Raw genomic sequence first — 25558 nt, forward strand, 5'->3', positions numbered from 1 at the left:
CCCCAGACAGTAGCACCACACCGTGATGTGTTATGTCAAACTTGTCACACTGGTCATTCTCTCCGGAAAGACCATTTTATCAGGAAACGTGACCGTGGAACACATTGCTTGGCACTATTGTTAAACTTGGCCAGTGTTGTAAAGCATTGTTGTGCTGGGAAGAGTGGGACTGCGTGCTAATGTTCTATTTATACTGGTGTGGTGTGCTGTGGGAACAGAAGTGACAAGGCCCTTATCTGCATGGCTGCACTGTTGAGTGGCCTTTGTTCTCTTTCAAGTGACATTGCTGCTTTTGACCTTGAATTTATAATCATTTTCTCCTGTAATTTAATATAAAAAAGGAGTGTAGAGTAGTTTGATTATTGGTGAACTGAAGAAATGCAGGTTTCCACTTGCGCATATCAATGCACTGAAAGACTCGTGGGTGTGGGTGATGGAGGGGGAATATGCTTCATTACAGTCTTAAAGATATGCTTTGGACTACGTCATTACAGTCTTACAGATATGCTTTGGACTACGTCATTACAGTCTTAAAGATATGCTTTGGACTACGTCATTACAGTCTTACAGATATGCTTTGGACTACGTCATTACAGTCTTACAGATATGCTTTGGACTACGTCATTACAGTCTTACAGATATGCTTTGGACTACGTCATTACAGTCTTACAGATATGCTCTGGACTACGTCATTACAGTCTTACAGATATGCTCTGGACTACGTCATTACAGTCTTGGACTACGTCATTACAGTCTTACAGATATGCTCTGGACTACGTCATTACAGTCTTGGACTACGTCATTACAGTCTTACAGATATGCTCTGGACTACGTCATTACAGTCTTACAGACATGCTTTGGACTACGTCATTACAGTCTTACAGATATGCTCTGGACTACGTCATTACAGTCTTACAGACATGCTTTGGACTACGTCATTACAGGCTTACAGACATGCTCTGGACTACGTCATTACAGTCTTACAGATATGCTCTGGACTACGTCATTACAGGCTTACAGATATGCTTTGGACTACGTCATTACAGGCTTACAGATATGCTTTGGACTACGTCATTACAGTCTTACAGACATGCTCTGGACTACGTCATTACAGGCTTACAGATATGCTCTGGACTACGTCATTACAGTCTTTTTTTAGAAGCATTTTTTCATGTAGAATGAGCTGAGGTCACTCAAAGCCCTACTGTCAATATGTTTATCTTGTGCCGGGCTTTGTAGGGCTCTTAAGATGTAATGTCTCTTTAAGAAACCAGGTCTCGCTTATCTCAGGTGCATGCATATGTTTCATCAGCCCTCTGTACATTTAGCCTTTGGCTTTAGAGATAACATGGCTTAAACATGTCACACTATCCTGAATAGTGCAATAGGCATCTAGCCTACATCACATATATCATCAGGTAAATGATGCAGTATCCTATGCATAGGGGAGAGTACACCGTAGGCCAACCCATAATGGCAGAGGTGGGCAGAATATTTTGTTGAAGTGTATTCTGAACTTGAAAAGTTTAAGATGACCTAATCATACCGTTTCTGTTGTTCTGATTCTACCTTCTTGATTCTACATTCTCTACATTCTGATTCTACCTTCTTGGTTGGTGTCCAGTATATAATTTGTGCCCATTGGTGTGAGAGCTGAAAGTGTTGATGGTGCTGTAATTTCAGGAGAAGGCCATCCCGTGCTTGCTCCGCCTCCGTCAGGCCACAGACCCCGCCCTGCAGGCCTCCGTCAGGCAGGCCCTGGCATTGGTCGGCTACATTGACCCGGTTAAGGGGCAGGGCATACGCGTGCTGTCCATCGATGGCGGGGGCACAAGGTAGGCACACAGCACTGTGTTTTGTGTTTGGTGTAGACTCTCAGCAGTTGGAAATTGTAAAAGATTATGGCCTGTTCTACACATTCATTGTCTGTATCTGTGTGTGTGTGTGTGTCTAACTACCCCAGGGGGGCTCATTGCCCTGCAGACGTTACTCAGACTGGAAGCCCTCACAGGGAAACCCATTTACCAGCTGTTTGATTACATCTGTGGTGTCAGCACAGGTATGTTGCACATATGTGTTACACACACACACACACACACACACATGCTGGAAAAGAACTCTCCACTGACCTTAGATGAGTCCTCCTCCCAGTGCCCCATTTCAGGCCACTGTCAGTCAGCACTGAGTGGAAACCCTAATCTCTAGTCGTGTGCACGCTGTCAGGGCTGTCAGGGCCGTGTGGCCATTTGGGTGCCAAAGCCACTAAAGCTTTTCCCGTTTACTTTTGGGTTTTTGTTTCATTAAATACGATGAGTGAGTGCTCAGTATTCCATGTTACACAGTCCTGATAGCAGAACACATTCATGGTTTGTTTATAAAAATGTAGATTTTGGAGATTTGGTCTACGTTTGTTTCTCCAGACTTTAATTAAAAGGCTCTACAAGTATATGTTTTAAATGCATCTTCTCAACTTACCTCTGTCTGAATCAGTTTAATCAGGAAATCATTTCAATTAAAAGTGATCAACTCCCCCATGATCTTTTGGCATTTGCGGCGCTGCTTTATTCCGCCACTGGGGGGCACTGTGTATTTTCTTATCACCACCTCTGCTTCAAGTGAACTGCAATTGCTTGTCAAAGATGGGATGAAAATGAGTGGTTGTCAGAATTGAAGATAACTTCTGCTATTTTTCTGAAGCTATCATTTGGCCCTTGTATTGTACCAGTTGGCCTGCCCTTTTTCATAAGTCTGTAGTGCAGCCTTTGAGAGAACTGGACACTGTGCGTAATCTTCTTCGTGGTTGAGCATTGAGCGTACATCTGGGACACATCTGTCTGAGCGCTATCATCATGATGGCTACCTTTCTTTCTTTTTTATCATGCTGGCCATCCTCCTTTCTTTCTTTCTTTCTTTCTTTCTTTCTTTCTTTCTCCTTCACCCCCTCTCTCTCTCCCTCTCTCTCTCTCTTCCCCCCCCCTCTCTCTCTTTCTCTTTCTCTCTCTCTCTCTCTCCCCCCCCCCCTCTCTCCCTCCCTTCTCTTCTCTCTCTGCTGGGCTGCTGCTTGCCCAGTGAGTGGTCCTGCCACCACCCTCTACATAACATGTAGATCTCTTGGGGATCTGATCTGGAAATGCAGCAGGACATGCCCCTCATAGACTTTGTAATTCCTTATAGCAGAACTACCTGGGGAAAGGGGGGGGAAAGCAGATAATGGCGGCGAGTTAGTCGTCTGCTGCAATCTATTCAGGGGCAGGCGGCCATGACATGTGAGGCAGTGGCAGCCTGTGATGGATGATTCATGTGTTGCCTTTATCCCTCTTGCCAATGAAAAACCCATTGGGGGAATTGCAATATAATTAATGTCCTTGCAGTGTGTACATGAGACAATTATGGTCCCCATTGTTATTGCATCCTAAGCCTCGAGCTCTCATCCCTGCAGCCGACTGACCAGGTGGCAAATGGGGAAGCAGATTTGCCAGTGCTACTCTGTAAAGGTGATTTCTCAATAATTGTTTGTATTATTGTGTGTGTGTGTGTGTATCCGTGTCCTTAGGTGCTATCCTGGGCTTTTTGCTGGCTGTGGTTCAGATGCCACTGAGCGAATGTGAGGAACTCTACAGGAAGCTGGGTTCTGATGTCTTCAAACAAAATGTCATAGTGGGAACGGGGAAGATGGTCTGGAGTCATGCGTTCTATGACAGTGAGATCTGGGAGAACATCCTCAAGTGAGTCAAGCCAGCCTTAGAACCCAGTAACTAAAAAGAACTCTTTTAGAACACCACATAACTAAATCAATAACAAGCCAGCCTTAGAACCCAGTAACTAAAAAGAACTCTTTTAGAACACTACATAACTAAATCAATAACAAGCCAGCCTTAGAACCCAGTAACTAAAAAGAACTCTTTTAGAACACTACATAACTAAATCAATAGCATAAGATTTAATCATGATCGTCTGAATCGCTTCTCTCACATGTGATCGTGCTGCCACTACTACATTGCATCCCCACTGTTCCTTTCACAGAGAAAAACTGGGTTTGGATCTCATGGTGGAAACGGCAAGGAACCCTGACTGCCCAAAGGTGAGAATTGATTTATGAAGCTGAATTTGTGTTTGTAGTTAGTTTTTGTTTATCTTGCAGAACAAAGATTGTTGCTTTCATCTTAAGACACATCCTCGTGGTTGATAATTAGAAGGAGCCCTAAGCTCTCAGACGGAAGTGTGTGTGTGTGTGTGACCTGAGACTCTCAGTGATCAGTGTTGTGCTGTGTCCCTTCTCCAGTTGTCAGCAGTGAGCACTGTGGTTAATCGCGGGACCCCCCTGAAGGCGTATGTGTTCCGGAACTACAGCATGCCCCCAGGCGTCCGCTCCCACTACCGAGGGGGCTGCCAGTACAAGCTGTGGCAAGCTATCCGCGCCTCGTCCGCCGCGCCGGGCTACTTCCAGGAGTTTGGCCTGGGTGGAGATCTACATCAGGTAGGCACCTAATTGATCCTCACTGTAAAGAGTTTGGCCTGGGTGGCGATCTACATCAGGTAGGCACCTAATACTATTAAGTATCTATCTATCTATCTATCTATCTATCTATCTATCTATCTATCTATCTATCTATCTAATCCTCACTGTAAAGCGGGAAGGGGAGGGAGAGAAGCTTTTTGAGTGATTAAACCTGAATGGTAAGCATCGATGCATGCTGGGTAAATTATTTGTGTAGCCCCTTCCAGAGAACTTAATCTGTCTGCATGCAAACTGTCAGTTTTGTGGTATTTTCACAATGCTCAATGTTATTATTATTATTATTTATGTTTTAAAATAAAACGCATGTGAATGGTTTATGATTTTCATCATATGGAAGTCCTTGAGAAATTGCTGATTCTCCACATGACGCGTGCTTTCACTCTGAAGAGTCGTTATCACTGGAACATGACTAAACCCATCAGCAGGGTGGAAGTAATGGAGCCCAGGATTACTGTCAGCATGCATGGTCAGGATGCTATCTTGCTGTTGAAGGGATGGAGGGGAACACTCAACATAATCCACCTTGCCTTAATTAACCAATAGGATGGAGCTTACCACTCCGATGCATTTTACAGATCAATAGAAGCTCACAGATTATTTACCGGCAGTGAAGTACAACGGCTCATTATGGAGAAATGGCAGCGACGGGAACATGTCTGAGTGCTTTTTGCAGGCGGATTTGATTGGTGCTCACCGCTGCGCCGCCTGAAATGCTTTGTTTGTTTGTATGTTTGTTTGTTTGCTTGTTTGTACTGCGCCACTGGACATTGAGGAACAGGAACCCTATATGTGCTATCACTCAGGCTTCCTTGTAGGAGTCTTTACCCAGACATGCTTAATGATGTGTTAATTACCGGCTGCGCCCTCCTCCAGCGACTAGGAAGAGTGTGGCACTTCAAAGAGGGGATGCTGTATGCATGTGATGCTGTTTGCCGGTGCTTTTAATTGAGGAGCAGCATGCTTGTCTATACCGGAGTTCCTTCTAGAGGAATGAAAGAGAATGGCTGATGCTGAGATTCCCGGGTGGAGGGAGGATCATCTCCCAGAGGTCTCTGCTGCCTCTTTGTCAGTTCTTCCAGAGATGCATGAGAGATGCAAATGATTGACATATCGGGCTTGTGACATTTTGAACACAACAGAGTTGAGATGAAGTTTGTCACAAATGATGTCTTTTGAACAGAGAAGCATGCTGTGGTGAAATGGAGCTCTCACACAAAACATCTTCACAGTAAATCCCTATTCAGCCAGTTTTCCAAATGGTGAAACAGTGACTGAACTTTGTGCAACTCTAGTGTTTATCCTGAATCTGTTGCTATAGCTCCTCAGATCCTATGATCTCACGTGAGGAGTTTCTCGTTTGTCCGTCGTCTCATTCACAAACAAGACACAAGGAGAGTGACACACAGACATCTTGGGAGAGCAGTTCCCAGGAATCCCTCTGGCCATCCTCCGGACCCCCGCCCCACGTGTCGTCTGTTCTGCCAGGCTGGACTCCCCCTCCCTGTCCTTCTCCTCTTATTCAGGGTGTTCAGGCTGGCATGTCAGCCGGCTGTTGGGTGCCCCCCTCTTCCCACGCCACCTCGCCCAGGCGTTTAGCTCTGCGGTGTACGCATCCATGAAAGACAGCGAGTTCCCTTTACAAGCAAAGGCTCCATGTCCTCAGCATCCAGTGTCCCTAAGGCTTTCTTCCCTGAAAAAATGGCACTGGTCCAGCCAAGCATAGCCATATCGTCGGCTCGATGATGTAAGGATTCTCTGTGGAGGGAGTCATCGTGGCCTTTTCCACCGTCGCCTACAGAGTGCGCCGCTTCCATCTAGTGCTCTATAAAGGCCCCTTTGTGTCCAGTGTAAAAAGCTTGTTTTCAACATCTGCGTCTAATAAATGCGAAGTTGAACCTATTCTGTTGAGTAAGTAAGGATGGGCCATGGTGCAGTGGAGTGACACTTTTTGAACAATCTCTTTCAACATCTTTTTTCACAGTAATTGTTCAGCGTCCCCTTGAAAAAGCCCACGTCCATTCAGTGGCTCACAAGTTGTGATTTAGAATTATAAATCGAGTCACTCGCCAGTGCCCATGCTGAATGACCAGCGGTTGGAGGAAGTGAAGCACTGTGCTCCTGCCAGGGCCGCATGGAGAAGCCGGGATTTCAATGGTTGCCATGGAGCCCTGCCAAGGCAACCCGAAGGAATCGGGACGTTACTGTGCCCTCGCTCTTGAGTGGCGAATGAATGATGTCAGGTTGTAGTGCACCGCCAGGCTTACTACTGCTCATCACACACATAATATGTGGTGGCAGCCTCTTATTACTTGAGCAGCAGTCTGAGGAGTGCCAAATTACGAAAGCTGTTGTGTTGTTTGTTATTGGACAGGTTATATGTACAAGTAGGTGTCCATCTTGGGTAGGGCTGGGATAAACGATTATTTTTTAAACGATTAATCTAGCGAATATTTTTTCGATGCATCGATTAATCTAATGATTCATTTTTTCAGTCCGATTCGATTTCGATTTGATTATCTCCCCATTAATTGACTAATAGCAACTTATACATGTTGATTTACATATCTGAATGAAAAAAACACAAATTCCTTAACATTGGAATATATGTTTATTGCTCTTAAGATTCCAAAATAAAGACTATACAAGTGCAAAGTAATGCATTCTTAGTCAGAGGTAGCATTCAGTTCAGTTCAGTAGTGTATACTGTAGGTCTAATTGAGTGCCTGTCACTTTTTAAGACACAGAGTGAAGTTTGTGAAGGAATCCTTGCAATTAACATTAACACAGTTAAAACGCTGCTGATGTGTGGATGCAATTCATAACGTAGTTAGTTCAAATAACGGTTCATACTTCTTCTTGGGACAAGCACTTTTGAGTATTGGAAAACACTTTTCCATTTACATCTGGATTTTGCAAACATTCAGTGCCAGAGTCAATAAAATGAGCCCTGCATGAATAACGAAATTGACAAACAGCTGTAAGCATGCTAAACTCAACATCCAAACAGTATTCTAACGTTAGCTTTGAGATGCTGCTTGATTGCATAACTTTGCTAAGGTCTCATCGTAGTACATTGAGGAGACCAAACTAAGTAGAGTTAACTTTAATGCAGCAGTTTTGAACAAATTTGCACAGCATGGTCACGATGCTAAGCGGATTTAATAGCAATTTAGCCTGCCGTGTTCTATGCCATGCTTCTATGTGGCAACAACAATCGTGAATATTTTGTTAAATGCACATGCAGAGGAGGGGCAGCGGGCTCTTACAAGAGAGAGTGGCCGGGGCAAGGAAAGGCTTCATGCGTGAAAAGCACAGCTCAATGATTTCGTGGCCCCCAGCCACAGATTACACTGAAGGTGTAAAATTAAAAATATTTAGCGGCACACATTATGCTTAACGAATCGACGCGCATATTTTGCGTCAACGTCATCGATTACGTCGACGCGTTGTCCCAGCCCTAATCTTGGGCCATCTGCAAGGTCACGAGCTGGCATCTACAGTTCATCTGCGTAGCACTTCACACCCTTCATATGAAGGTGCATATTACCTACCTTGTGACCTTGGGTGCTTTGAAAAGCGCTATAACAAATAAGATGTAATTATTATTATTATTATTATTATTATTATTATTATTATTATTATTATCATCATCATTACATCCTTGGTCCAGATTTTCCTTTAAAATATGTTTTGGCCAGAATTAAGATTTTTGTTTCTGTATGAACAGAGCAGCTACTTTGACACTGTGGTGATGTTGCACTATGAGCAATACTGAGACACCAAACACTCAAATGAGCTCCCACTTTGACTGCTCGTTGAGCCTCTCAGCATCATCTCCTGTCTTCCACTGGTAGAGATGTGCCAGATGGTTTGTTTGGTTGTTTTCTACTACACAGAGCAATAGCTCTAAACGGTGCAAATGGGAAGTCATGTTCCCTCTAAAATACTGCTCTCCTTGGAAAGTGATGAGTGATGAATGGACAAGGATACAAGGAAGTTTATTGTCACATGCATATAGTTACTGGAAGTAAGAAATGCAGTGACATTATGTCTGGTGTCAGCCTATTTGTGCATTTATGGGGGGGGGGGGTAAAAAGTGCAGTAGAAGAGGGGTTTAGTAGATTAAGTGGCAAGGGCTGCATAAGAAAGGTGGGGGAGGATTGGGATTGGGGGGGGCACCAACAAGAGCACCCAGGGGCAACAGGGGCAAGGAAAAACTCCCTTACCAAGGAAGAAACCTTGGGCAGATCCACGGCTCAAGGGGCTAACCCAACTGCCAAGGGTCTTGGTGTGTGTGTTGGGGGGATGACAGGGGAGATGGGATAGTGTGCTGTGTATGTGGGGAGAGGGCAGTGTGCAATATGTGTGTTGGAGACAATGTGCTGTGTATTTGGGGGAGGAAAGAGTCAGTGTGCTGTAAGTATGGTGGGGATGGGACTTACTGATGAAGCAATGTGCTGTGTATGTATGATGTATGCAAGTATGGTGAAGGGACTTACTATGCAAAACTGTATGTATGATGTATGTGGTGATGACAGTGGAAATGTGTGTGTGTGTGGAGCAGGGGGAGTGGACAGTGACTGTGTGTGTGTGTAGTGTGTACTGTAGGTGGGGGCAGTGTGCTGTAAGTATGTAGAGGATGTGTGTTGGAGAAGATCCTGAAGACAATGTGCTGTGGCTGTAGGGAGGGGGGGACAGTGTGCAGCAAGTATGTAGAGGAGGCTTACTGTAGCAAGCAGTGTGCTGTATGTATGTGAGGTGATGACAGTGATAATGTAAGTGTGTGTGTTTTTTTTGTGTGTGTGGTGGGGGTGGGGGGGGCAGAAAGGCTAGGCAATCAATGACATGGGTAGATAGATGGAGGAGAAATCTAAAATAATAAATAAAAAGTTCTATAGAGATGGTCAAAAGTTGGAGAAAGTCAGATATGTGTGTTGCTTGGACTGTTGCTTGGCAGCACTGGTGGCTGAGGTCTGAAGGAAAGCTGCATTTCCTGGCTCTGGGATTGTGGGCTTCCTCCCTGATCCGAGTTGGGCGACACAGCCAAGAATGATTCACTGCTTTAATGTTGTGTGCTACAGCCCACCAGGGTGGCCAGAACACAGCCCGCCATTGCCTCTCCTGCCTGAGGGCAGTGTCTGTGGCTCTCAGGCAGATGGGACCCCCTTCCATTCTGTGGCCGGAATGGCAACTTGAACCTCATTATGAGCCTTTGGCAACCAGGGTCAAAGGTTATGAAGGAGAAGCCGTCGGGGTAATTACATAATATGGCGTGGAGACCTCTGGTCATGAGAAGGCGCGAGCCTGAGATGTCCATCATACTTAGGCATTTAGGAAGAAACAGCTTTGGGTTGATTGCTAGGAATGTGTTTAGGAGGCTCTGCTTCATCAGATCTGTGCTGGCTCTCGGAGGGAGCCAGCTTGTCATCTCAGAATGTTAGCATTTTGGTTGATGAGGTTCAGTCAGATAGATAGATACTTTATTGATCCCCAGGGGAAATTCAAGTCTGGTTCTTAGGAAGCGGTTCAACCTTGTGTTTACAAATTCATGCCAAGCCAATTCAAGTTCCCAAACAATGGCTTTATTTTGTGCAGAAACATCCTATTATCGCTGTATTATATAAAGCTGATCCTGGGAATGGTCATTCAGCATTTTGTAAACCATGGCAATAGGCGAACCTTTCCTTGCCAAGCTCAGTCCAAAGGCATGAAGAGAGAAGGGAAAGGTTGGGCACTAATTGCTAACGGAGGCTCAGTTTATACAGTTTGAGTCGGGCAGTGGCGCTGGTGTGGGTTTGAGAAGACCTCTGTCCTTTGTGCTGTAATTGGTCCTCCTCAAAGCCCTTTTCCCCAGACCTCAAAGAGGCCTCTCTGTACACATGGTGTGGGGGGAGGGGGCCGATAGGGAGCGGGAGAGAGGGGTTGAAGAGGCGCTCTCCTCACTTCCAGGCTTGGCTGGCTATCAGGGTTTGCTGCCGATTATGTACCCTGAGCCATGAAATGGCTTTCATTAGTGACAACCAGCCACAGTGATGACATCACACGCTTTTCCTTCTCTGTCAACGAAGCCACATTTTCGCCCCTTGAATCTTTTCAGGGTTGACTGGATTGCTAAATTTTCCTGGAACATGCTCCTGCAAATATAGATGCATTGACTTTGTTCTATTGTCTATAGACTTTTTACTTTAAAACAAGTCTATTTTGAATTCTTATGAATTACCAGCGGAGACATCTCTAACCACACTAGTTTAAACACAAAGTCTTGAAGCGTGTAGGATGGATCATTGTGATCATAGCATATATCCTAATGACTGAAGCTTCCTGCTGGAGCCAGGTCCCACAGGTGTAGTGTGGAACAGCCTAATTAATTGAGATCTCGCTTTAGTGAGACCAGAGGAAATTAAAGAGGCTGATTATGGAACCATTGGTAAGTGCCTAAGGGGTAGGCCAAGGATCTGTCTATTTCAGCAATTAGTCCAAGCAGGAAGGTGGAGGATAAACACACTGGTTTTCTTTTACTGCCCTATTTTTTAATCACTAAATAGCAGTGGCTCTGACGCTATGTATCAAAGGCTCATACTTGCCTCAAGCTGTGGGGAGGGGTGGTGACAGTGTGCCTCAGTAGGGTTTGCTAACATGTCTTCAGGCATGCTGATCCGCAAGTGTACAGAGTTTTTGGCTGTGCAGCTCAACCATTTAAGTGAGAGTGGCATTAGGACTGCAAATCCTCTTGGAAGGAAACCACCTATGGCCTGCGTCATGCTGAGAGTTTGATGGGCAGCTTAGGTTGGGGTTTGTGTGTGGCAAACACTTGTGCAGATTACCCTAAGTAGATCATTGTTTCAAAGTTGACCCTCACCCCCTAAACTCTGCCACCTCCATCCAAATGTGCCGTAGTCTGAGAAGATCAGCCCCTCCTGCAAAGGAAGTGGCTGCTGTCCAGTTATAGATCCCTTAAGGCAAGATACAAATGTGCCCAAAAAGAGAGCCAAGGGCCACATTGTTATGAGATGGCTCTATCAAAAAGTCATTGAGTAAACTCTCAGACGCTCTGTCTTTCTTGTTTACTTGCATTCTTCATCTGTGTGTCTCTCACAGAGGCGCGTTTGAATCTTGCAGCTGTTGAGAAATGACCTCCTCAAATGAGCAATTGATCTCAATGAACGTGCTGCTTGTAGACAAGCAGCCATTAAACATTAAGACTTTAGTCACGTCGAGTTTTTTCAAGCTCTCTCATTTGCCTCGTGTGCAGTTGTCTGAGGCTCTGAGTTTTTCTTAAAGAGCTGGGAAAGTCAGGTATAGGTGCTCTCCTGTCAACAAGCCACCTTTCTGCCTCCTCATGAAGAGGACATTGACTCTGCTGCCTGCATTTCCGTCAGGGTTTGGCTCAAAATTGGCCTTAAATAGCCCAAAGCTGAGGCCACAGAGTGACTGTTCAGGAGAGGGATGAGAGAAGCGCTGACTGCTTGTCATTCAGGCGGAGGAGGTCTCCCGCTCCAGGTGCCCTCCTCTCCCATGATTCCCCATTAGCTGGCGTACCAAGCCGCGGTCCATCTGGCGAATCACCGCCACCGCTACACGGCTCAGACGGGCAGGAGAGTCACAGAAGCACGGCGACACAGGCGTCACCTCACCAACCCGCTGCCTCCGGAGTGATGCTGCAGTCTCTGACTTTTCTGCAGGCTGGAGTCCTAATGACTGAGTGCTATGTCGGAGGCTTTCTGCACAAGACCGCTGTCTCCATTAAAATGATTGGGATCTGTGTTGAATAATTCACACAAAATGGAGAGCAATTGCTGTGTCGCTTAAAAGAGCTCAGCACTCAACAAAATGTTTTTTATTTTGTCAGTAGCTGCATGCTTCTGTGTCTTATTAGAAAGAGAACTCCGTAAGAGGCTTAATTGAGATGGTGATTAGGATTAAATCTGAAATAAGTGGATAAATCTATTGTTGGATTATATTTGTACAGTTACACTTTTTCCTCCACCTTAGTAGTCATTGTGCAATACCATGTATCCATGACCACCACCTCCCAATGTCTGTGTAAAGGCAACAGGCAGGGAAAGTGGTGGTGTGGCTCTCTTATCTGGGCTGGGTCTCATCTCTGAGGATTTGGAAACCACATGCCCCATCTTTAGCCCAAGATGGGGATGAAATTGAGAGGGGGCCTGTTCTTTAGAGCCAAATTCATTTGGGCTCCGATGCCATCGGGCGTGGGGGGTCATTAATGTGATTGCCTCCCCTGCCCCATCGTTTTCAATTCTCCCTCGTTTTTCCCCTCTCCACCCTTCCACCATGAGAGCCTTGAGGCGGAGACTCCATTTCTCAGGCCAGACGTTCCTCCAGCATGATGAGTCCCTGGCCGTGTGTGTGTGTGTGTGTGTGTGTGTGTGTGTGTGTGTGTGTGGCCCGCTGCGTGGAGACCTGCAGCTGAGCTCACCAGCCGCACATCGATCTGCGCATAGGGCCTCTCTCATTATACCTCAGTAATGCTTGAGCAGGGAGAGAAAAAGATGGGGCCAGGAACCCCTTAAGGCATCTCTCTGTCTGCTCGTCTCTCTCTCTCTCTCTCTCTGTCTCGCTCTCGCCCGTTCTTGCTCTCTTTTGTTTTCTAGCTTGTCTTCATCACCTTTTCTCCCCTCTATCTCTTGCCTTAATGCCGTCTGCATCTTTGCCCTGCCTCTGTAGCGGGGGGGTTGTCTTTGAGGTCGCTCTCATGGTGCCTCTGGAGCGCTTCATGTCTAATGCGGCCTCACAGTGAAGTGTTGGTACACGAGCACAGCGCCACATTAGAGTTCCTTTCATCAGTGCTGGATTCACAGCAGAATAACACCACATCCCGGCCGCTGTTGGGTTTTAGCATCCCGGCCGCTGTTGGGTTTTAGCATCCCGGCCGTTGTTGGATCCCGGCCGCTGTTGGGTTTTAGCATCCCGGCCGCTGTTGGGTTTTAGCATCCCGGCCGCTGTTGGGTTTTAGCATCCCGGCCGCTGTTGGGTTTTAGCATCCCGGCCGTTGTTGGATCCCGGCCGCTGTTGGGTTTTAGCATCCCGGCCGTTGTTGGATCCCCGGCCGCTGTTGGTTTTAGCATCCCGCCGTTGTTGGATCCCGCTGTTGGGTTTTAGCATCCCGCCGCTGTTGGATCCCGGCTTTTGGGTTTAGCATCCCGGCCGTTGTTGGATCCCGGCCGCTGTTGGGTTTTAGCATCCCGCCGCTGTTGGGTTTTAGCATCCCGGCCGCTGTTGGGTTTTAGCACTGTTTACTTTAGGGCACTGCTGAGGGCAAGACATGAAGCATCAATGCAAAATCAAGCGTGAAGCGACGCGAGTATGCCATACGGGCGGCTCCTGGGACAGACTAAATAGAGTTAGCTTCTTCTGGAGACACCAGAATGTTTTGCTCAACCACAGTATTTTGAAATGTTGAGCAATTTTGTAAAAACAAAACAAAAAGTGACATTCCACCGCAGCTTGTTTATGGTCTCCAGCGGCTTGTCGTCCATATAAACTGCTGAGAGGGAAAGGCCTTTGCTGTACTCGGAGTTAAGCGTAGCTTCCTTCCTTCCTTTCTCTGAGCAGGATGGAGGGCTGCTGATCAACAACCCCACCGCCCTGGCCATCCATGAGTGCAGATGCCTCTGGCCCAAGACCCCGCTGCAGTGCGTCGTCTCCCTGGGCACCGGGCGCTTCGAGACGGTGGGCAAGAACAACGCCACCCACACCAGCCTCAAGACCAAGCTCACCAACATCATCAGCAGCGCCACCGACACTGAAGGTGGGTGAGCAGAAACAACACCGGGCTAGAGACGTCCTTGCACCGCAGCTGAAAAACAGCCGAGGAAAGTTTGACCCAGTTGTGTGCGTGTTTGTGTCTATGTGTCTGTGTGTGTGCCTTCGGCTCGGACTTCCTGAGTTTGGGATTAAACTGCTCCCCCGCTGCGTAATCACAGGAGTTATTTATAAATCGCAGCTTAACACCCGGATTTGGCCTCCCTCTTTCCCTCTCCATCTCTGCAGAAGTCCCCCTCTGTCTCTGTCTCTCTCTCTGTCTCTCTCTCTCTCTCTCTCCACACAGCTCTCTCTCTCAGAGGCTCTCTCACATATCCATCTCTCTCAGTTGAGACCACACAGGAGATTGAGGTTGGCTCTCCTGTCACTGTGTCCATCTCCCACAGACCCAGCTCACAGTGGAGGAAGGAGGTTGCAGTCTCTCACTGTCCCACAGACCCAGCAACACCCACAGACCCAGCTCACAGAGCCCACAGACCCAGCTCACAGAGCCCACAGACCCAGCTCATAGACCCAGCCCACAGCCTCTCGCGTGTACACTCCTCACATCCCTGACTCTTGTAGCAGAGCTCAGTCACGACACGTTGATTTAAGATGTTCGCATGGAACTAATCCGTGTATGTTTCAAGATGAAAAGGCTATAAGGCAGGTTGTAATCAAGGAGCAATTACTGGACATACGATGCAGCAAGCGTCGCTGGCTCGGGGCTCTTTAGCAAGTGAAGTGGATTTCTTGCTGTCGAGGGTCATTTAGTGCGTGATTAGGCAGAAGATTTCCCGAGGAGGCAGCGTGGTCACCGCTCTGCCACGGATGACCGTGCCGTGATTGGATCGGTGACCCTAGATGTAAGGGGAGAGCAGGTGAGGGGCCTGGGCCTGCTGGTGGCCGGTCTCAGTTCATGGGCCACAAACAGCAGCACCTCTGGCCTGTCTGTCTGTCTGTGTGTGTGTGTGTGTGCTGCTCAGACGCCACTTCATGCAGCGCTGGAGACACTCCGTGCTCTCTGTGTGGTCTGAAATATCACTGTGTGTGTCTGTCTGTCTGTGTGTGTGTGTGTGTGTGTGTGTGTGTGTGTGTGTGTGTGTGTGTCTCTTCACTTGAATGCTTGATTGAAAAAAAAAAAATGACCCAAAAAGAAAACACACAAGCATTTAGGTCTTTGGATTTTCAATTTGTTTTCAATTTGATACCATTAAAATGTACTTGTCAAAGTGTTTATGTAATTTGCTTAATTATACTGCGAGGAGATTTAGTTTGATTATAGCTGAATAGTTTAACGCCGAGGGCTGAGTGTTAAAAGCACTCTGGAAATGTCACTAATTTGTGTGATTTGTTTATTTGCTATGTATGTGCCTGTGGTGCAGTATAACTGCTTTTGCCTGTTGCTCTGAAATGTAGCAGTTAGCTAAATGGAGAAACGCAGCATGAACGCCTGTGTTTGGACAGCTGGGCTAGATGGGCTTATCTAAGTAAATCATCAGTAAAGTTTTAAACAGCTTGAAGCTTGTGAACCCCACATGATTTCCCACAACCTCTGCTGTCTCTCTCGTCCTAGAGGTGCACACCATGCTAACCCTCTGCTGTCTCTCTCGTCCCAGAGGTGCACACCATGCTGGACGAGCTGCTTCCGGCCAACACCTACTTCCGCTTCAACCCGCACATGCCTGAGGAGATCAGCCTGGACGAGAGCCGGCAGGAGAAGCTGAGCCTGCTGCAAGCCGAGGGCCTGCGCTACCTGGAGCGCAACGAGGAGAAGCTCCGCAAGGCCGCCCGCTTCCTCACGCGGGACAAGAGTCCCGCGCAGCGCCTCGCCGACTGGGCCAAGCTCAAGGTGGACATGTACGACCACGTGCCCTTCTCTAGACTCTAGAACCTTCTCTGGATTGTTTTACCCCACCTCAACCACCACCTCCAGCCATAATAGCCCCTCACTGAGCATGATAACACACACACTACACAGTCCCCATAGTCTAAGCTGAAATCTAGCATTAACAGGATGTAACGCATGCCATCTTTATGTTGGCTACACTGCACTGAGCTAAAGATGGGTCTCCCGGACCCACTACAAAGACTCTTAGCGGTGCAGTGCAAAGCTATCTTTACCTTAGCAGGTAGTGTATTTATGTGTTCATTATTTCAACTCGAGCGAGTTGCTAGCTAATTGAACCTGAGCAGCTGTGGCGTCCTCATTACAGTGTCCGAGTACTACGATCCCACTTGGGGGAGGGGGGGGCAGGGGAGAGGGGGAGAGGGTTTGCTGCAGATATGGATGGACTTGAATTTCAAAGGCAGCTGCAGAAGAGGATGCTGCAGCAGCTTTACTGGCTGCACATGTTCCACTGAGGTGCTCCTTGAACTGCACATAGATGTGGCGTTAACAACTGAACTGTATCGAGGTACTGTCAAGAGAAGTGCCAAGTAAGCACTTATTTTTTTAAAGCATTCTTATTTGAAGTACACAACCACAACCACGATCACCTCGGCCCATATTTATTCATTGTTTGATTTTAGAGTGGGAGAATAGGACTAGCTGCAGATGGTTGTTTTAGATGATGATGCGTCAAATATTTACTTGAACACTGTCAGTTTTATCGACACGATTTAAAGTTAAAGGAAGGTCGTCAGGAGGACATGATTTTACTTGATTGCGTCTGAGGATGCATGTAATGTGTGGACTTGACTTGTCTCCTAAATCCTTGGGCTCAACCAAAGATGATGGAATGCTGTGCTTACAGTTCACTCATTTCAACGTGATTAATTCCACTTTATGTTTGCTAAATAAATTAATGATCTGATACGATACACTGTCAAAGTGGAAGAGATTTAACCGCTCAAACAATTTTCACATGCAATATGTGCATGCGTTTCTTTTAGCAGAAGAAATAGAAGTGTAGGTGGCATGCCGTGATAAGAGCTCTGAGTTGACCCATTGCTATATTTGCTTTATGTGGTTTTAGATTTGCGCAGTTCAGATAAGATTGAACAAGGATCGGCTATAACAGGGATTGCTGTGTCCACCCACAGTATTGGAGATTTCTATAGAGAGAAGGCATGATGCACTGACTCCATTATTAGTGTCCGTCGTGTTCATTGACTGCATTAATCATAGAAATAATAGTTTCAAAACCAAGTTGTGATCATTTGCAGATATTTATTGTTAGTGCTTCTAGTAGTCTAGATTTCTGAATAGCAAAAGTTAGTGCTTTCCTGACTATACAGTTTTGGTTTTGGGTGCAATACATTTGAATAGAGAATTCACTGTAGATAACTCTTAGGGAACATTAAGCAAGCACTTTTATCCAGTGACCTCTTGTGCCCAGATTCTCAACCTCACCCAGTCGTGAAGTGCGTCTTTGTGTGTCCACAAGCCTCTGAGCTTTGACTGGGGTATACGCTGCTACCTATTGGTTTTTGGTTTTAAGAACTGTCAGGGACTGTAGCTACTCAGACTTTCATGGAGAAAGAAAAAAGGGAAATGCTGCACAGGTTGGTGTTTTAATAAGGAAGCACAAAGTTCTTATTCTGATGTGCTTCTAGTCATGTCTTGTTGGACTGAAAGCAATACGGTGGTGATAATCATTAAAAGTTTGTTTTTAGTTTGCCAGCCAGATTGATTTTCCATGCCCTTCAACCTGCCATGTGAAGAGTGTATCCATTAAAATTTTACCTTTGATTCACTGCCTTTGATATCTGTTTTATTGCACCAGTAATTGCAACCCCCATTGTTCACATGTACATTATAGACCCTTTAAACAAAAACAAACAAACAAACAAAAACAATGCTTGAACGTTCTATTTGGTTCCCAATCGACTTCCTCTGCATTATAGATAACATATGGAGTGTAACATATAACATATGGAGTGCAAGAGAACATATGGAATGTTAAAACGGAAGTCTTGTGGGGCCAGCTATGATGCTGATAATGGAACTCTCTTGAAAGGGTCCATAACATATGGAATGTTAAAAAGGAAGTCTTGTGGGGCCAGCTATGATGCTGAAAATGGAACTCTCTTGAAAGGGTCCATAACATATGGAATGTTAAAACGGAAGTCTTGTGGGGCCAACTATGATGCTGAAAATGGAACTCTCCTGAAAGGGTCCAGATTTAACACCGTCAGTTATTGTTTTCCTGCTCACTTTATCAATTCTCATGTTTCAAAGCTGAATCCCAGCGGTCTGTTCCATCTCTGTCGGGTCCTTTACAAATGAGATTATATGGGGAGGGGGCACTTTCTAGAGGCTTTCACAGTGAGATTATATGGGGAGGGGGCACTTTCTAGAGGCTTTCACAGAAAAAAGGGAATCAAAGGGAAAGCTTTGCTGTTAGGACAAAAATGATTGCAAAGCTATTTCCTGCCCAGACTAAATAATGTTTGGATTATTTGACAGTGCTTAGACAGCACTTCATATTTTACCAGTGGAAATCATGACCTCACTGTGTGTGTGTTTTGTGTGTGTTGTGTGTGAGTGTCAGCATGTGACTGATAAATGAAACGTGAAGTCTCACTGCTTCACCGGAGGCAATGCTAGCTGTTTTATGACAGACGGCACACTCTGACAGATTTGGGAAATGCTGTCTGCATCCCAGAAGGCCACATTCTTTCATTCTTAACACTGGCTCAGGGTTCTCTTTAAAGGAGACAACTGTAGACCAAAACAATGGAACTCTTTACCGTTGCCCTACAGGTGAGGAAGGATGAGTGAGAATGTTCACTCCTGTGTCACCCTGACAACCTCAGATAAACACTCCGGCGTAGATGCCCAGATGCTGACACGAGGGGTCTGTATTGTCTTGATTCAGGTGAACTGATGCTGATGTCACTCTATGAAAGCTCTGAAATGGGCAGTGAAACATTAGCATTCATAATAAGTAGCTATGTAATACCATTCATGGGGAAACAATTTAGCTATTGCATATGCATCAGTAGTCAGTGTAATGTCAGAAAATGGTTGTTGCAGCACTAATAGTGTAGTATTAGTGGTGTTATGTGGCTGTGTTTTCAGAGCGTATGCTGTATGTGGAAAAGGGCCCATATTAGGGAGATTTAGAGTTTGCCAAAGGTATGGCAGCTGTGCATTTTTATGATGCAAACTGACACAAACTGTCATAATGATCTATAACTGCTGACTTGATGTCTTTGAAAGCACTCTTGCTGATTGGCTCTAAGTGCTGCCCTGGCAGTATTGCAGCAATGTTGCAGGGACTGTGTGTGTGTGTGTGTGTGTGTGTGCTGTATTGACTTAAGTGCTGCAATCCATATGGGGAGAAATAATGAGGCAGAACACACAGGCGTTCTGTGAGCGCTTGGAATGAAACTATTTGAGGAGTGCAGTCTCTCTCTCTCTCCTGCTAGATTCCATCGATCTGCCGAGTTGTTCCGTAGCAAACTGCAGCATCAGACATCTGATTTGGACTTCCAGGTAGAACTTTTCAAGAGTGTATCTTATCTTTTGAAGTTTTTGTTCCAAACACTGCATTCACAGAAGCCAGGCATACAGTGATTAGATTGCCAAGGGTCACTATTTGATGAAGACCAATGCCTACGGTCAGTATTGATGAAGACCAATGAATTAAACACACGGTCAAAACTAATATATCATCCTAGTGAAAAGAGTGCCATTTTTTATGGTTTAAACATTGTTTTAGATGCTTTGAAATATTTGTTGAAGGGTCCTTTTGAAGGGGCTCATGAAAGGAGAGATTTTCTGGCCCATTTTGGGTTTAGTTGTCAATCAAAAGTGGTTTGAGTGCTGTCATGGAAACCTTTGTGACATTCCCAACCGCTTCAGATAAAAATCTATTTCAGAGAAGTGGCCACTCGGAATCTTCCATTACATTAGTGTGCTTCAGCATGTAGCCCAATTTATCACAAAGTTCTAGTTGAAGACCCTCACTCACGGGTAAATGTGGTTATTGCTGGCTATGCTACTGCGTATCCTTTCAGATAGTTGTTTTAGTGAGTGGATATGACGAGGTGAAGCAGGCAGGAGACGGAGACTCTCCAGCAGGTCCACTCCAGTCTGATCTGTATCTCTCTTATGTAAGCCTGCTTATGCTTTGTCTAGTGCTCAATTCCTCAGTGCCAGGAGTTCATTTGGACTGAATGTTCTCATTCATTCAAGGCTTAATTGGTTTCTGGAGAATGTCTGTTGATTGTCTGTTGTCATCTTTTAAATAGCCTAACTTAAAATTATACATTTTCTATCTGAAGTGGATGTGCTGTCAGTATGGTAGATTGTGAGAACATTATCTGGCTTTATCCAGTCAGTGAAGTCCTATTGTTTAAGTCTCTTATTATGCCATGTGGTCCTCCTCATTAGGTCATTGTTCAGCAGTGATGGCACTCAGTAAAGCATCAAGCTATTTAATGGCTGACTAGGCCTTTAATGGGGAGGCTCCAGCCAGACCCCACAGGGCCTCGTTCTGGATCACATGTGTCATCACCTGCTGTTGGTTTGTCTTCTGGTCCACTTCACATTAGGGAACAGCTAAATAATGATGCAATGTTTAACTCAACTGTTACAGCAGCAACCCACAGCCCTTGCCATTAGTTAAAACTGAGATTATGCTCAATACAATACATGTAATGTGATGCTTGCAAGTGTAATGTACTGCCAAGTAATTATTATTAATTATTATTATTATTATTAATTATTTATGGTGTTTCCCCACATTAGCTGTGTTCTAGCTAACTGATAAGCACATTTACATTTTTACACTGTTTTTTACACTGTTTTATTTCAAAATAAACATTTCAAAAGGAATTTAATTTGATTGTTTCTAAGCAGATCTCCAAATGTAATAAAGTATCCAGACCCTTCTCCTTGTATGTTTGGTAACACACAATGATCACCCTTACAACTCTGTTACTAACATTTTTATTTGCTTTTATTTGGTAAAATAAATCCAGCAGCTGAATATGCAAAACTGCTGACAAATGATCAAATCTGTTACAGGTTCTTAAAATACAGTAGTGATTAGTGTCACTCAACCCATCTAAACTGTGAAGCTCTGTTCTGGGTTGATCACCGTTTATATTTGGGTTGAAATAAAATTGTTTTTTGCTTTAGCTTTTTAAACTATAGACACTTTTAAAAAGAGATGAAATTTGTCCAAAACATGTCTGTTATCTTCCACAAATAATGGAGATGCCACATACTTGACTATTATTATTTGACTATTATTAGTTTTTTTTTATAAAAAATAAAAAATTACCTGAATTAGAATGTACCGGAATAAAGGATGTCACTCTTAAATTGAGTTCACTATGCAAAATGAATTGGGGACCAATTATAAAATAGTCCTGTATTTAGCCATCCATGTGTCCACAAAATTTGAACTTCTCAAAAATTGCTGAGAAAATGTGTTTGGGGTAATATGCGTGTCAAGGACAAAATGTATATTTTAATTGGATTCAAACAAAAACACAGACATGACTCGAGGCAGTCTGAGATTAAACCCAATCACAATTACCACACTTCCTATTGTAGCACAGGGCCGAGTATGGAAGTCTATCCCAGGATTCCTTGCAGTTGATAATGAGTGTTGCCTGGGGGGCTTGGCCATGAATTGCCGACACATCATAAATTGGTGTGATATTTGAGGTTGCTGGGGTCTGGGAACAGTTGGGCCAGTCGGGCCCTTCAGAGCATTTCTAGCGTTGCAACCGACAGCTGCTCACTTTCTGTGTTGTTTTCATATATCCTCCTGATCACTATCTATTTGACCTAGTGTTTCAGTCAAGCAGTACAAGCCAATGGGTTATAGAGAGAGAGAGAGAGAGAGAGAGGGAAGGGGTAGGGGATTTGATTCCAGCTTCCATTTTATGGGCTGTGCCTCAGAGGATGTGTATCACAGAGAGCAGTCTGGTTTATGAAATGAAATGACGATTAAATCAAGGGAAGACTTCCACAAGGTGGCTTGTTTCTCTGACACTCCAACTGACCCCTCTGCCAGCTGGATCTGAGTGGCTTCAGCGCACCCGCCACAGAGCACAGAGCCTCCATAGAGAGCAAATGAGAAATGCAGGGCCCTGGAGATCGATCCTAGTTGGGGGCCTGACTTTGAGGACTATGAAAAAGCTTATACTGTACCAGTTAATTTCTTTTGTAATCAGGGGCGTTATGATAGATAGATAGATAGATAGATAGATAGATAGATACTTTATTGATCCCCAGGGGAAATTCAAGGTCTCAGCAGCATACATACAACACAAACACATTCTTTAACAGCAGAAAGAGTAATTAAAGTATATAATATAAAAACACAACTAAGCAGTAAGGACAGTAGAAGATAAAGAATATGCTAAATATACTAAAATACAAATTATACTAACACTTAATACAATATATAAAAATATACTAAAATACAAATTACAAAAATACAAATTATACTAACACTTAATCTAAATCAATTCTAAAAACAGTATCCACATAGTGGTGATTAATAAATCAGAGGCTTTTGCAATGACTGAGGCAGGGACTGAGCCTGTGATTCTCTGTGCATAGTAAGGTATGGTAAGGTGCTCTGTGTGAATGAGTGTCATGGTGGTAGTGCAATGGTGATAGTGGTCATGGTGATAGTGCAAATGAGTAAGTCAACAGTGCAACAATGCAGAAATAAAGTAAAGTAAAGTCTATATATCTATATATTTAACTATTTAAGAAAATGTATAAGTGTGGCCACAGTTCGGCTGTGTCATGGAGGGGGGGTTATGCATATGTGCTAATGTGCTAATATAGCACTCTGCCCTTAAGTGAGGCATTGAACAGTTCAATGGCCCTGGGGACAAATGACTTTCTCAGTCTGTCAGCTGTGCAAGGCAGTGAGCGAAGTCTCCAGCTGATCAGGCTCTTCTGTTTAACAATAGTGCTGTGGAGTGGGTGACACTCATTGTCCAAGATGTTGATCAGTTTGTTCAGGGTCCTTTTGTCAGATAGTGAAGTGATACACTCCAGTTCAGCTCCCACTACAGAGCCAGCTTTCCTTACCAGCCTGTCAATTCGCCTCACATCCTTCTTCCTTGTGCTTCCTCCCCAACATACTACTGCATAGAAGAGGACGCTGGCAACAACAGACTGGTAGAACATCCTGAGGAGCTTACTGCACACATTGAAGGACCACAGCCTCCTCAGGAAGTACAGCCTGCTCTGCCCTTTCTTGTACAGTGCATCAGTGTTGGCTTACCAGTCCAGTTTATTGTCCAGGTGGAGACCCAGATACTTGTAGGTGCTAACCACCTCCACATTGACCCCATCAATGTGGACTGGTAGCAGAGTGGGCTTAGACCTGCGGAAATCCACCACCATCTCCTTGGTCTTTGAAGTGTTAAGTTGAAGATGATTGAGTTTGCACCATTGCACAAAGTCCTCCTTTGAGACTTACATTTTGGGTGGGCACAATTTGAATGGGGGATACAAAAAAAATACTAGTAGGCACTGTGAGGACTTTTGGCAGTTTCTAGAACATGCAGTATGAACTCTTCAGTCATTCGGACAGCTTGGAACTGGTGATTATAGTGTTCCTCTGACTGCAGTTCCTATAACTATTTGAATTCCTACCTTGGGGTTAGGTATTTTCCCTGCAAATACTGTAGGAACTATGATTGATGCACATGCCAACTTGGCCAGGGCAGCAGAAGTGCCAAAAATCTGTAAAAATAATACAGCTTGTTTAAATTTGCTTAACATAAAAACTATGCGAGAAGGCTGCAGAGGCTTGTTGCTGTTGCGCAACAATTTGCCTTCTGGACAGAAGAGAAGAATAGGGATGGAAGCTGCTGATTCTGTTTACACATCTTTGCTTGTCACACAATCTTCTAAACACGTCTTCCAAACAACACAACCCCACACCAAATCTGCAAAACCATACACTAATTCTTAGTGTTTGACTCAATTTTCAATTTACTAAAACACATTTTGCAATACACCACACAATTTTCTACTTGACACACACAGAAATCAGGAAGTAACAGGAAGTAACTTGATTTCATTTTTCAAACACAACCCATCAAAATGCTGTACATCTGCTTTGTTTTTTTAAATACTGTATTGGCAACAGAAAATTATTTGGGGAAAAATCACTATTTTTGGTTTCAATATTGCTTGCATTTTTACTGTATATTTCAACTTCTCTCTGTAGATACAGTACCATAACTTTCACTCTTCTATGGAAATACATGTATAAAGCCTAAAGACAGAAGAGCTTTAGGTTTTGAGCAACAGTGTGTATGACATATCCAAAATGTAATTTTATGACAAAAGTGTTTGTGAGGCGAATGTTTGCTTTAAAGATGTGTTTATGACATTTTGAATGTTGTGTGTCATTTTGCTGGAGATTTGAAGCATTTTGCAGTTTGTGTGAGCAATTGTGGGTTTTGTGTGTGAAGTTTTGAATAATAAACAGAGTTTTGAAAATGTGTGTAAACAGTTGTAAAAAATTGTAATACTTCCTGATACCATGAGTTTGTAGTTTGTCAATAAACTTCAGTAGCTAGTAACTAAATAGCAATGCTGTCCGTTTTATTGCTTTACATTCATAATTGGGCTTCCAATGTGTGTTAAGCCATCTCAGAGTTCCATCTCAGAGTTCCTACAGTGTGTGAATGCAAACAGAAAACCCCCTAGGAACCGTGTAGTTCTAGGAACTGTGTAGTTCTAGGGGTAGGCTCTCCAGTGAGTAGTTAATAGAACTGTATTCTTAGAACTGTTGTGACTTTGAGGGGATTACTTTAAAATGTCACTATATGGGTGGGCACCAGGTGGGCACGTGCCTATCTCACTTTATTGGGCACGACACCAGTTTGGTAGATGTTTACTTATGTTTGATATCCCCTCTAGAGTAGTTTGTGTTACCAGTGCCCACTATCTATTCTATCTATCTATTCTAGCCCATTTGACATCTAAGCATGTCTGTATTGCAATGTGTGTAAGTCTGTGTGGGTTAGAGATTATATTGACATGTTTATTAAAAGCCAATCCACATGAAAGGCCTGTCCATGTGAATGAAAACTAGATGTACCGCATAGCGGTACAAAATATGACCGCCGCTCAGTCCTGTACATCCGTTCCGCGAAAATAAATCACACTTCAATTTGTCTCCATATTTTACTCCATCCCCCACTCTTGAAACTTTTGTGTATGCTTGTTTGGCATGCCTGAGTGTGTGTGTGTCGGGCTGCACAGAAAGTACCCTACTGGTGCTGAAAAGGTGAATAGATTGTAGAATAGCCAAAGAAGATGTAGAATTGTTA

The 25558-nt window shown here is 44.5% G+C and overlaps 1 protein-coding gene across 1 annotated transcript in view; it reads left to right on the forward strand.

The window, feature by feature from the left end:
• The window catches only part of LOC125302862 (calcium-independent phospholipase A2-gamma-like), a 20206-nt gene extending 2415 nt beyond the window's left edge, over positions 1-17791 (forward strand). The window contains exons 3-9 of the mRNA XM_048256178.1: positions 1684-1835; positions 1965-2059; positions 3554-3725; positions 4024-4081; positions 4283-4477; positions 14096-14291; positions 15904-17791. Of these exons, the coding sequence (XP_048112135.1) occupies positions 1684-1835; positions 1965-2059; positions 3554-3725; positions 4024-4081; positions 4283-4477; positions 14096-14291; positions 15904-16175 (1140 nt within the window). The 3' untranslated portion in view covers positions 16176-17791. The remainder of the gene's footprint in view (positions 1-1683; positions 1836-1964; positions 2060-3553; positions 3726-4023; positions 4082-4282; positions 4478-14095; positions 14292-15903) is intronic.
• The last annotated feature ends 7767 nt before the right edge of the window (positions 17792-25558 follow it).

This window comes from Alosa alosa, chromosome 11, assembly GCF_017589495.1.
Source record: "Alosa alosa isolate M-15738 ecotype Scorff River chromosome 11, AALO_Geno_1.1, whole genome shotgun sequence".
NCBI lineage: Eukaryota > Metazoa > Chordata > Actinopteri > Clupeiformes > Clupeidae > Alosa > Alosa alosa.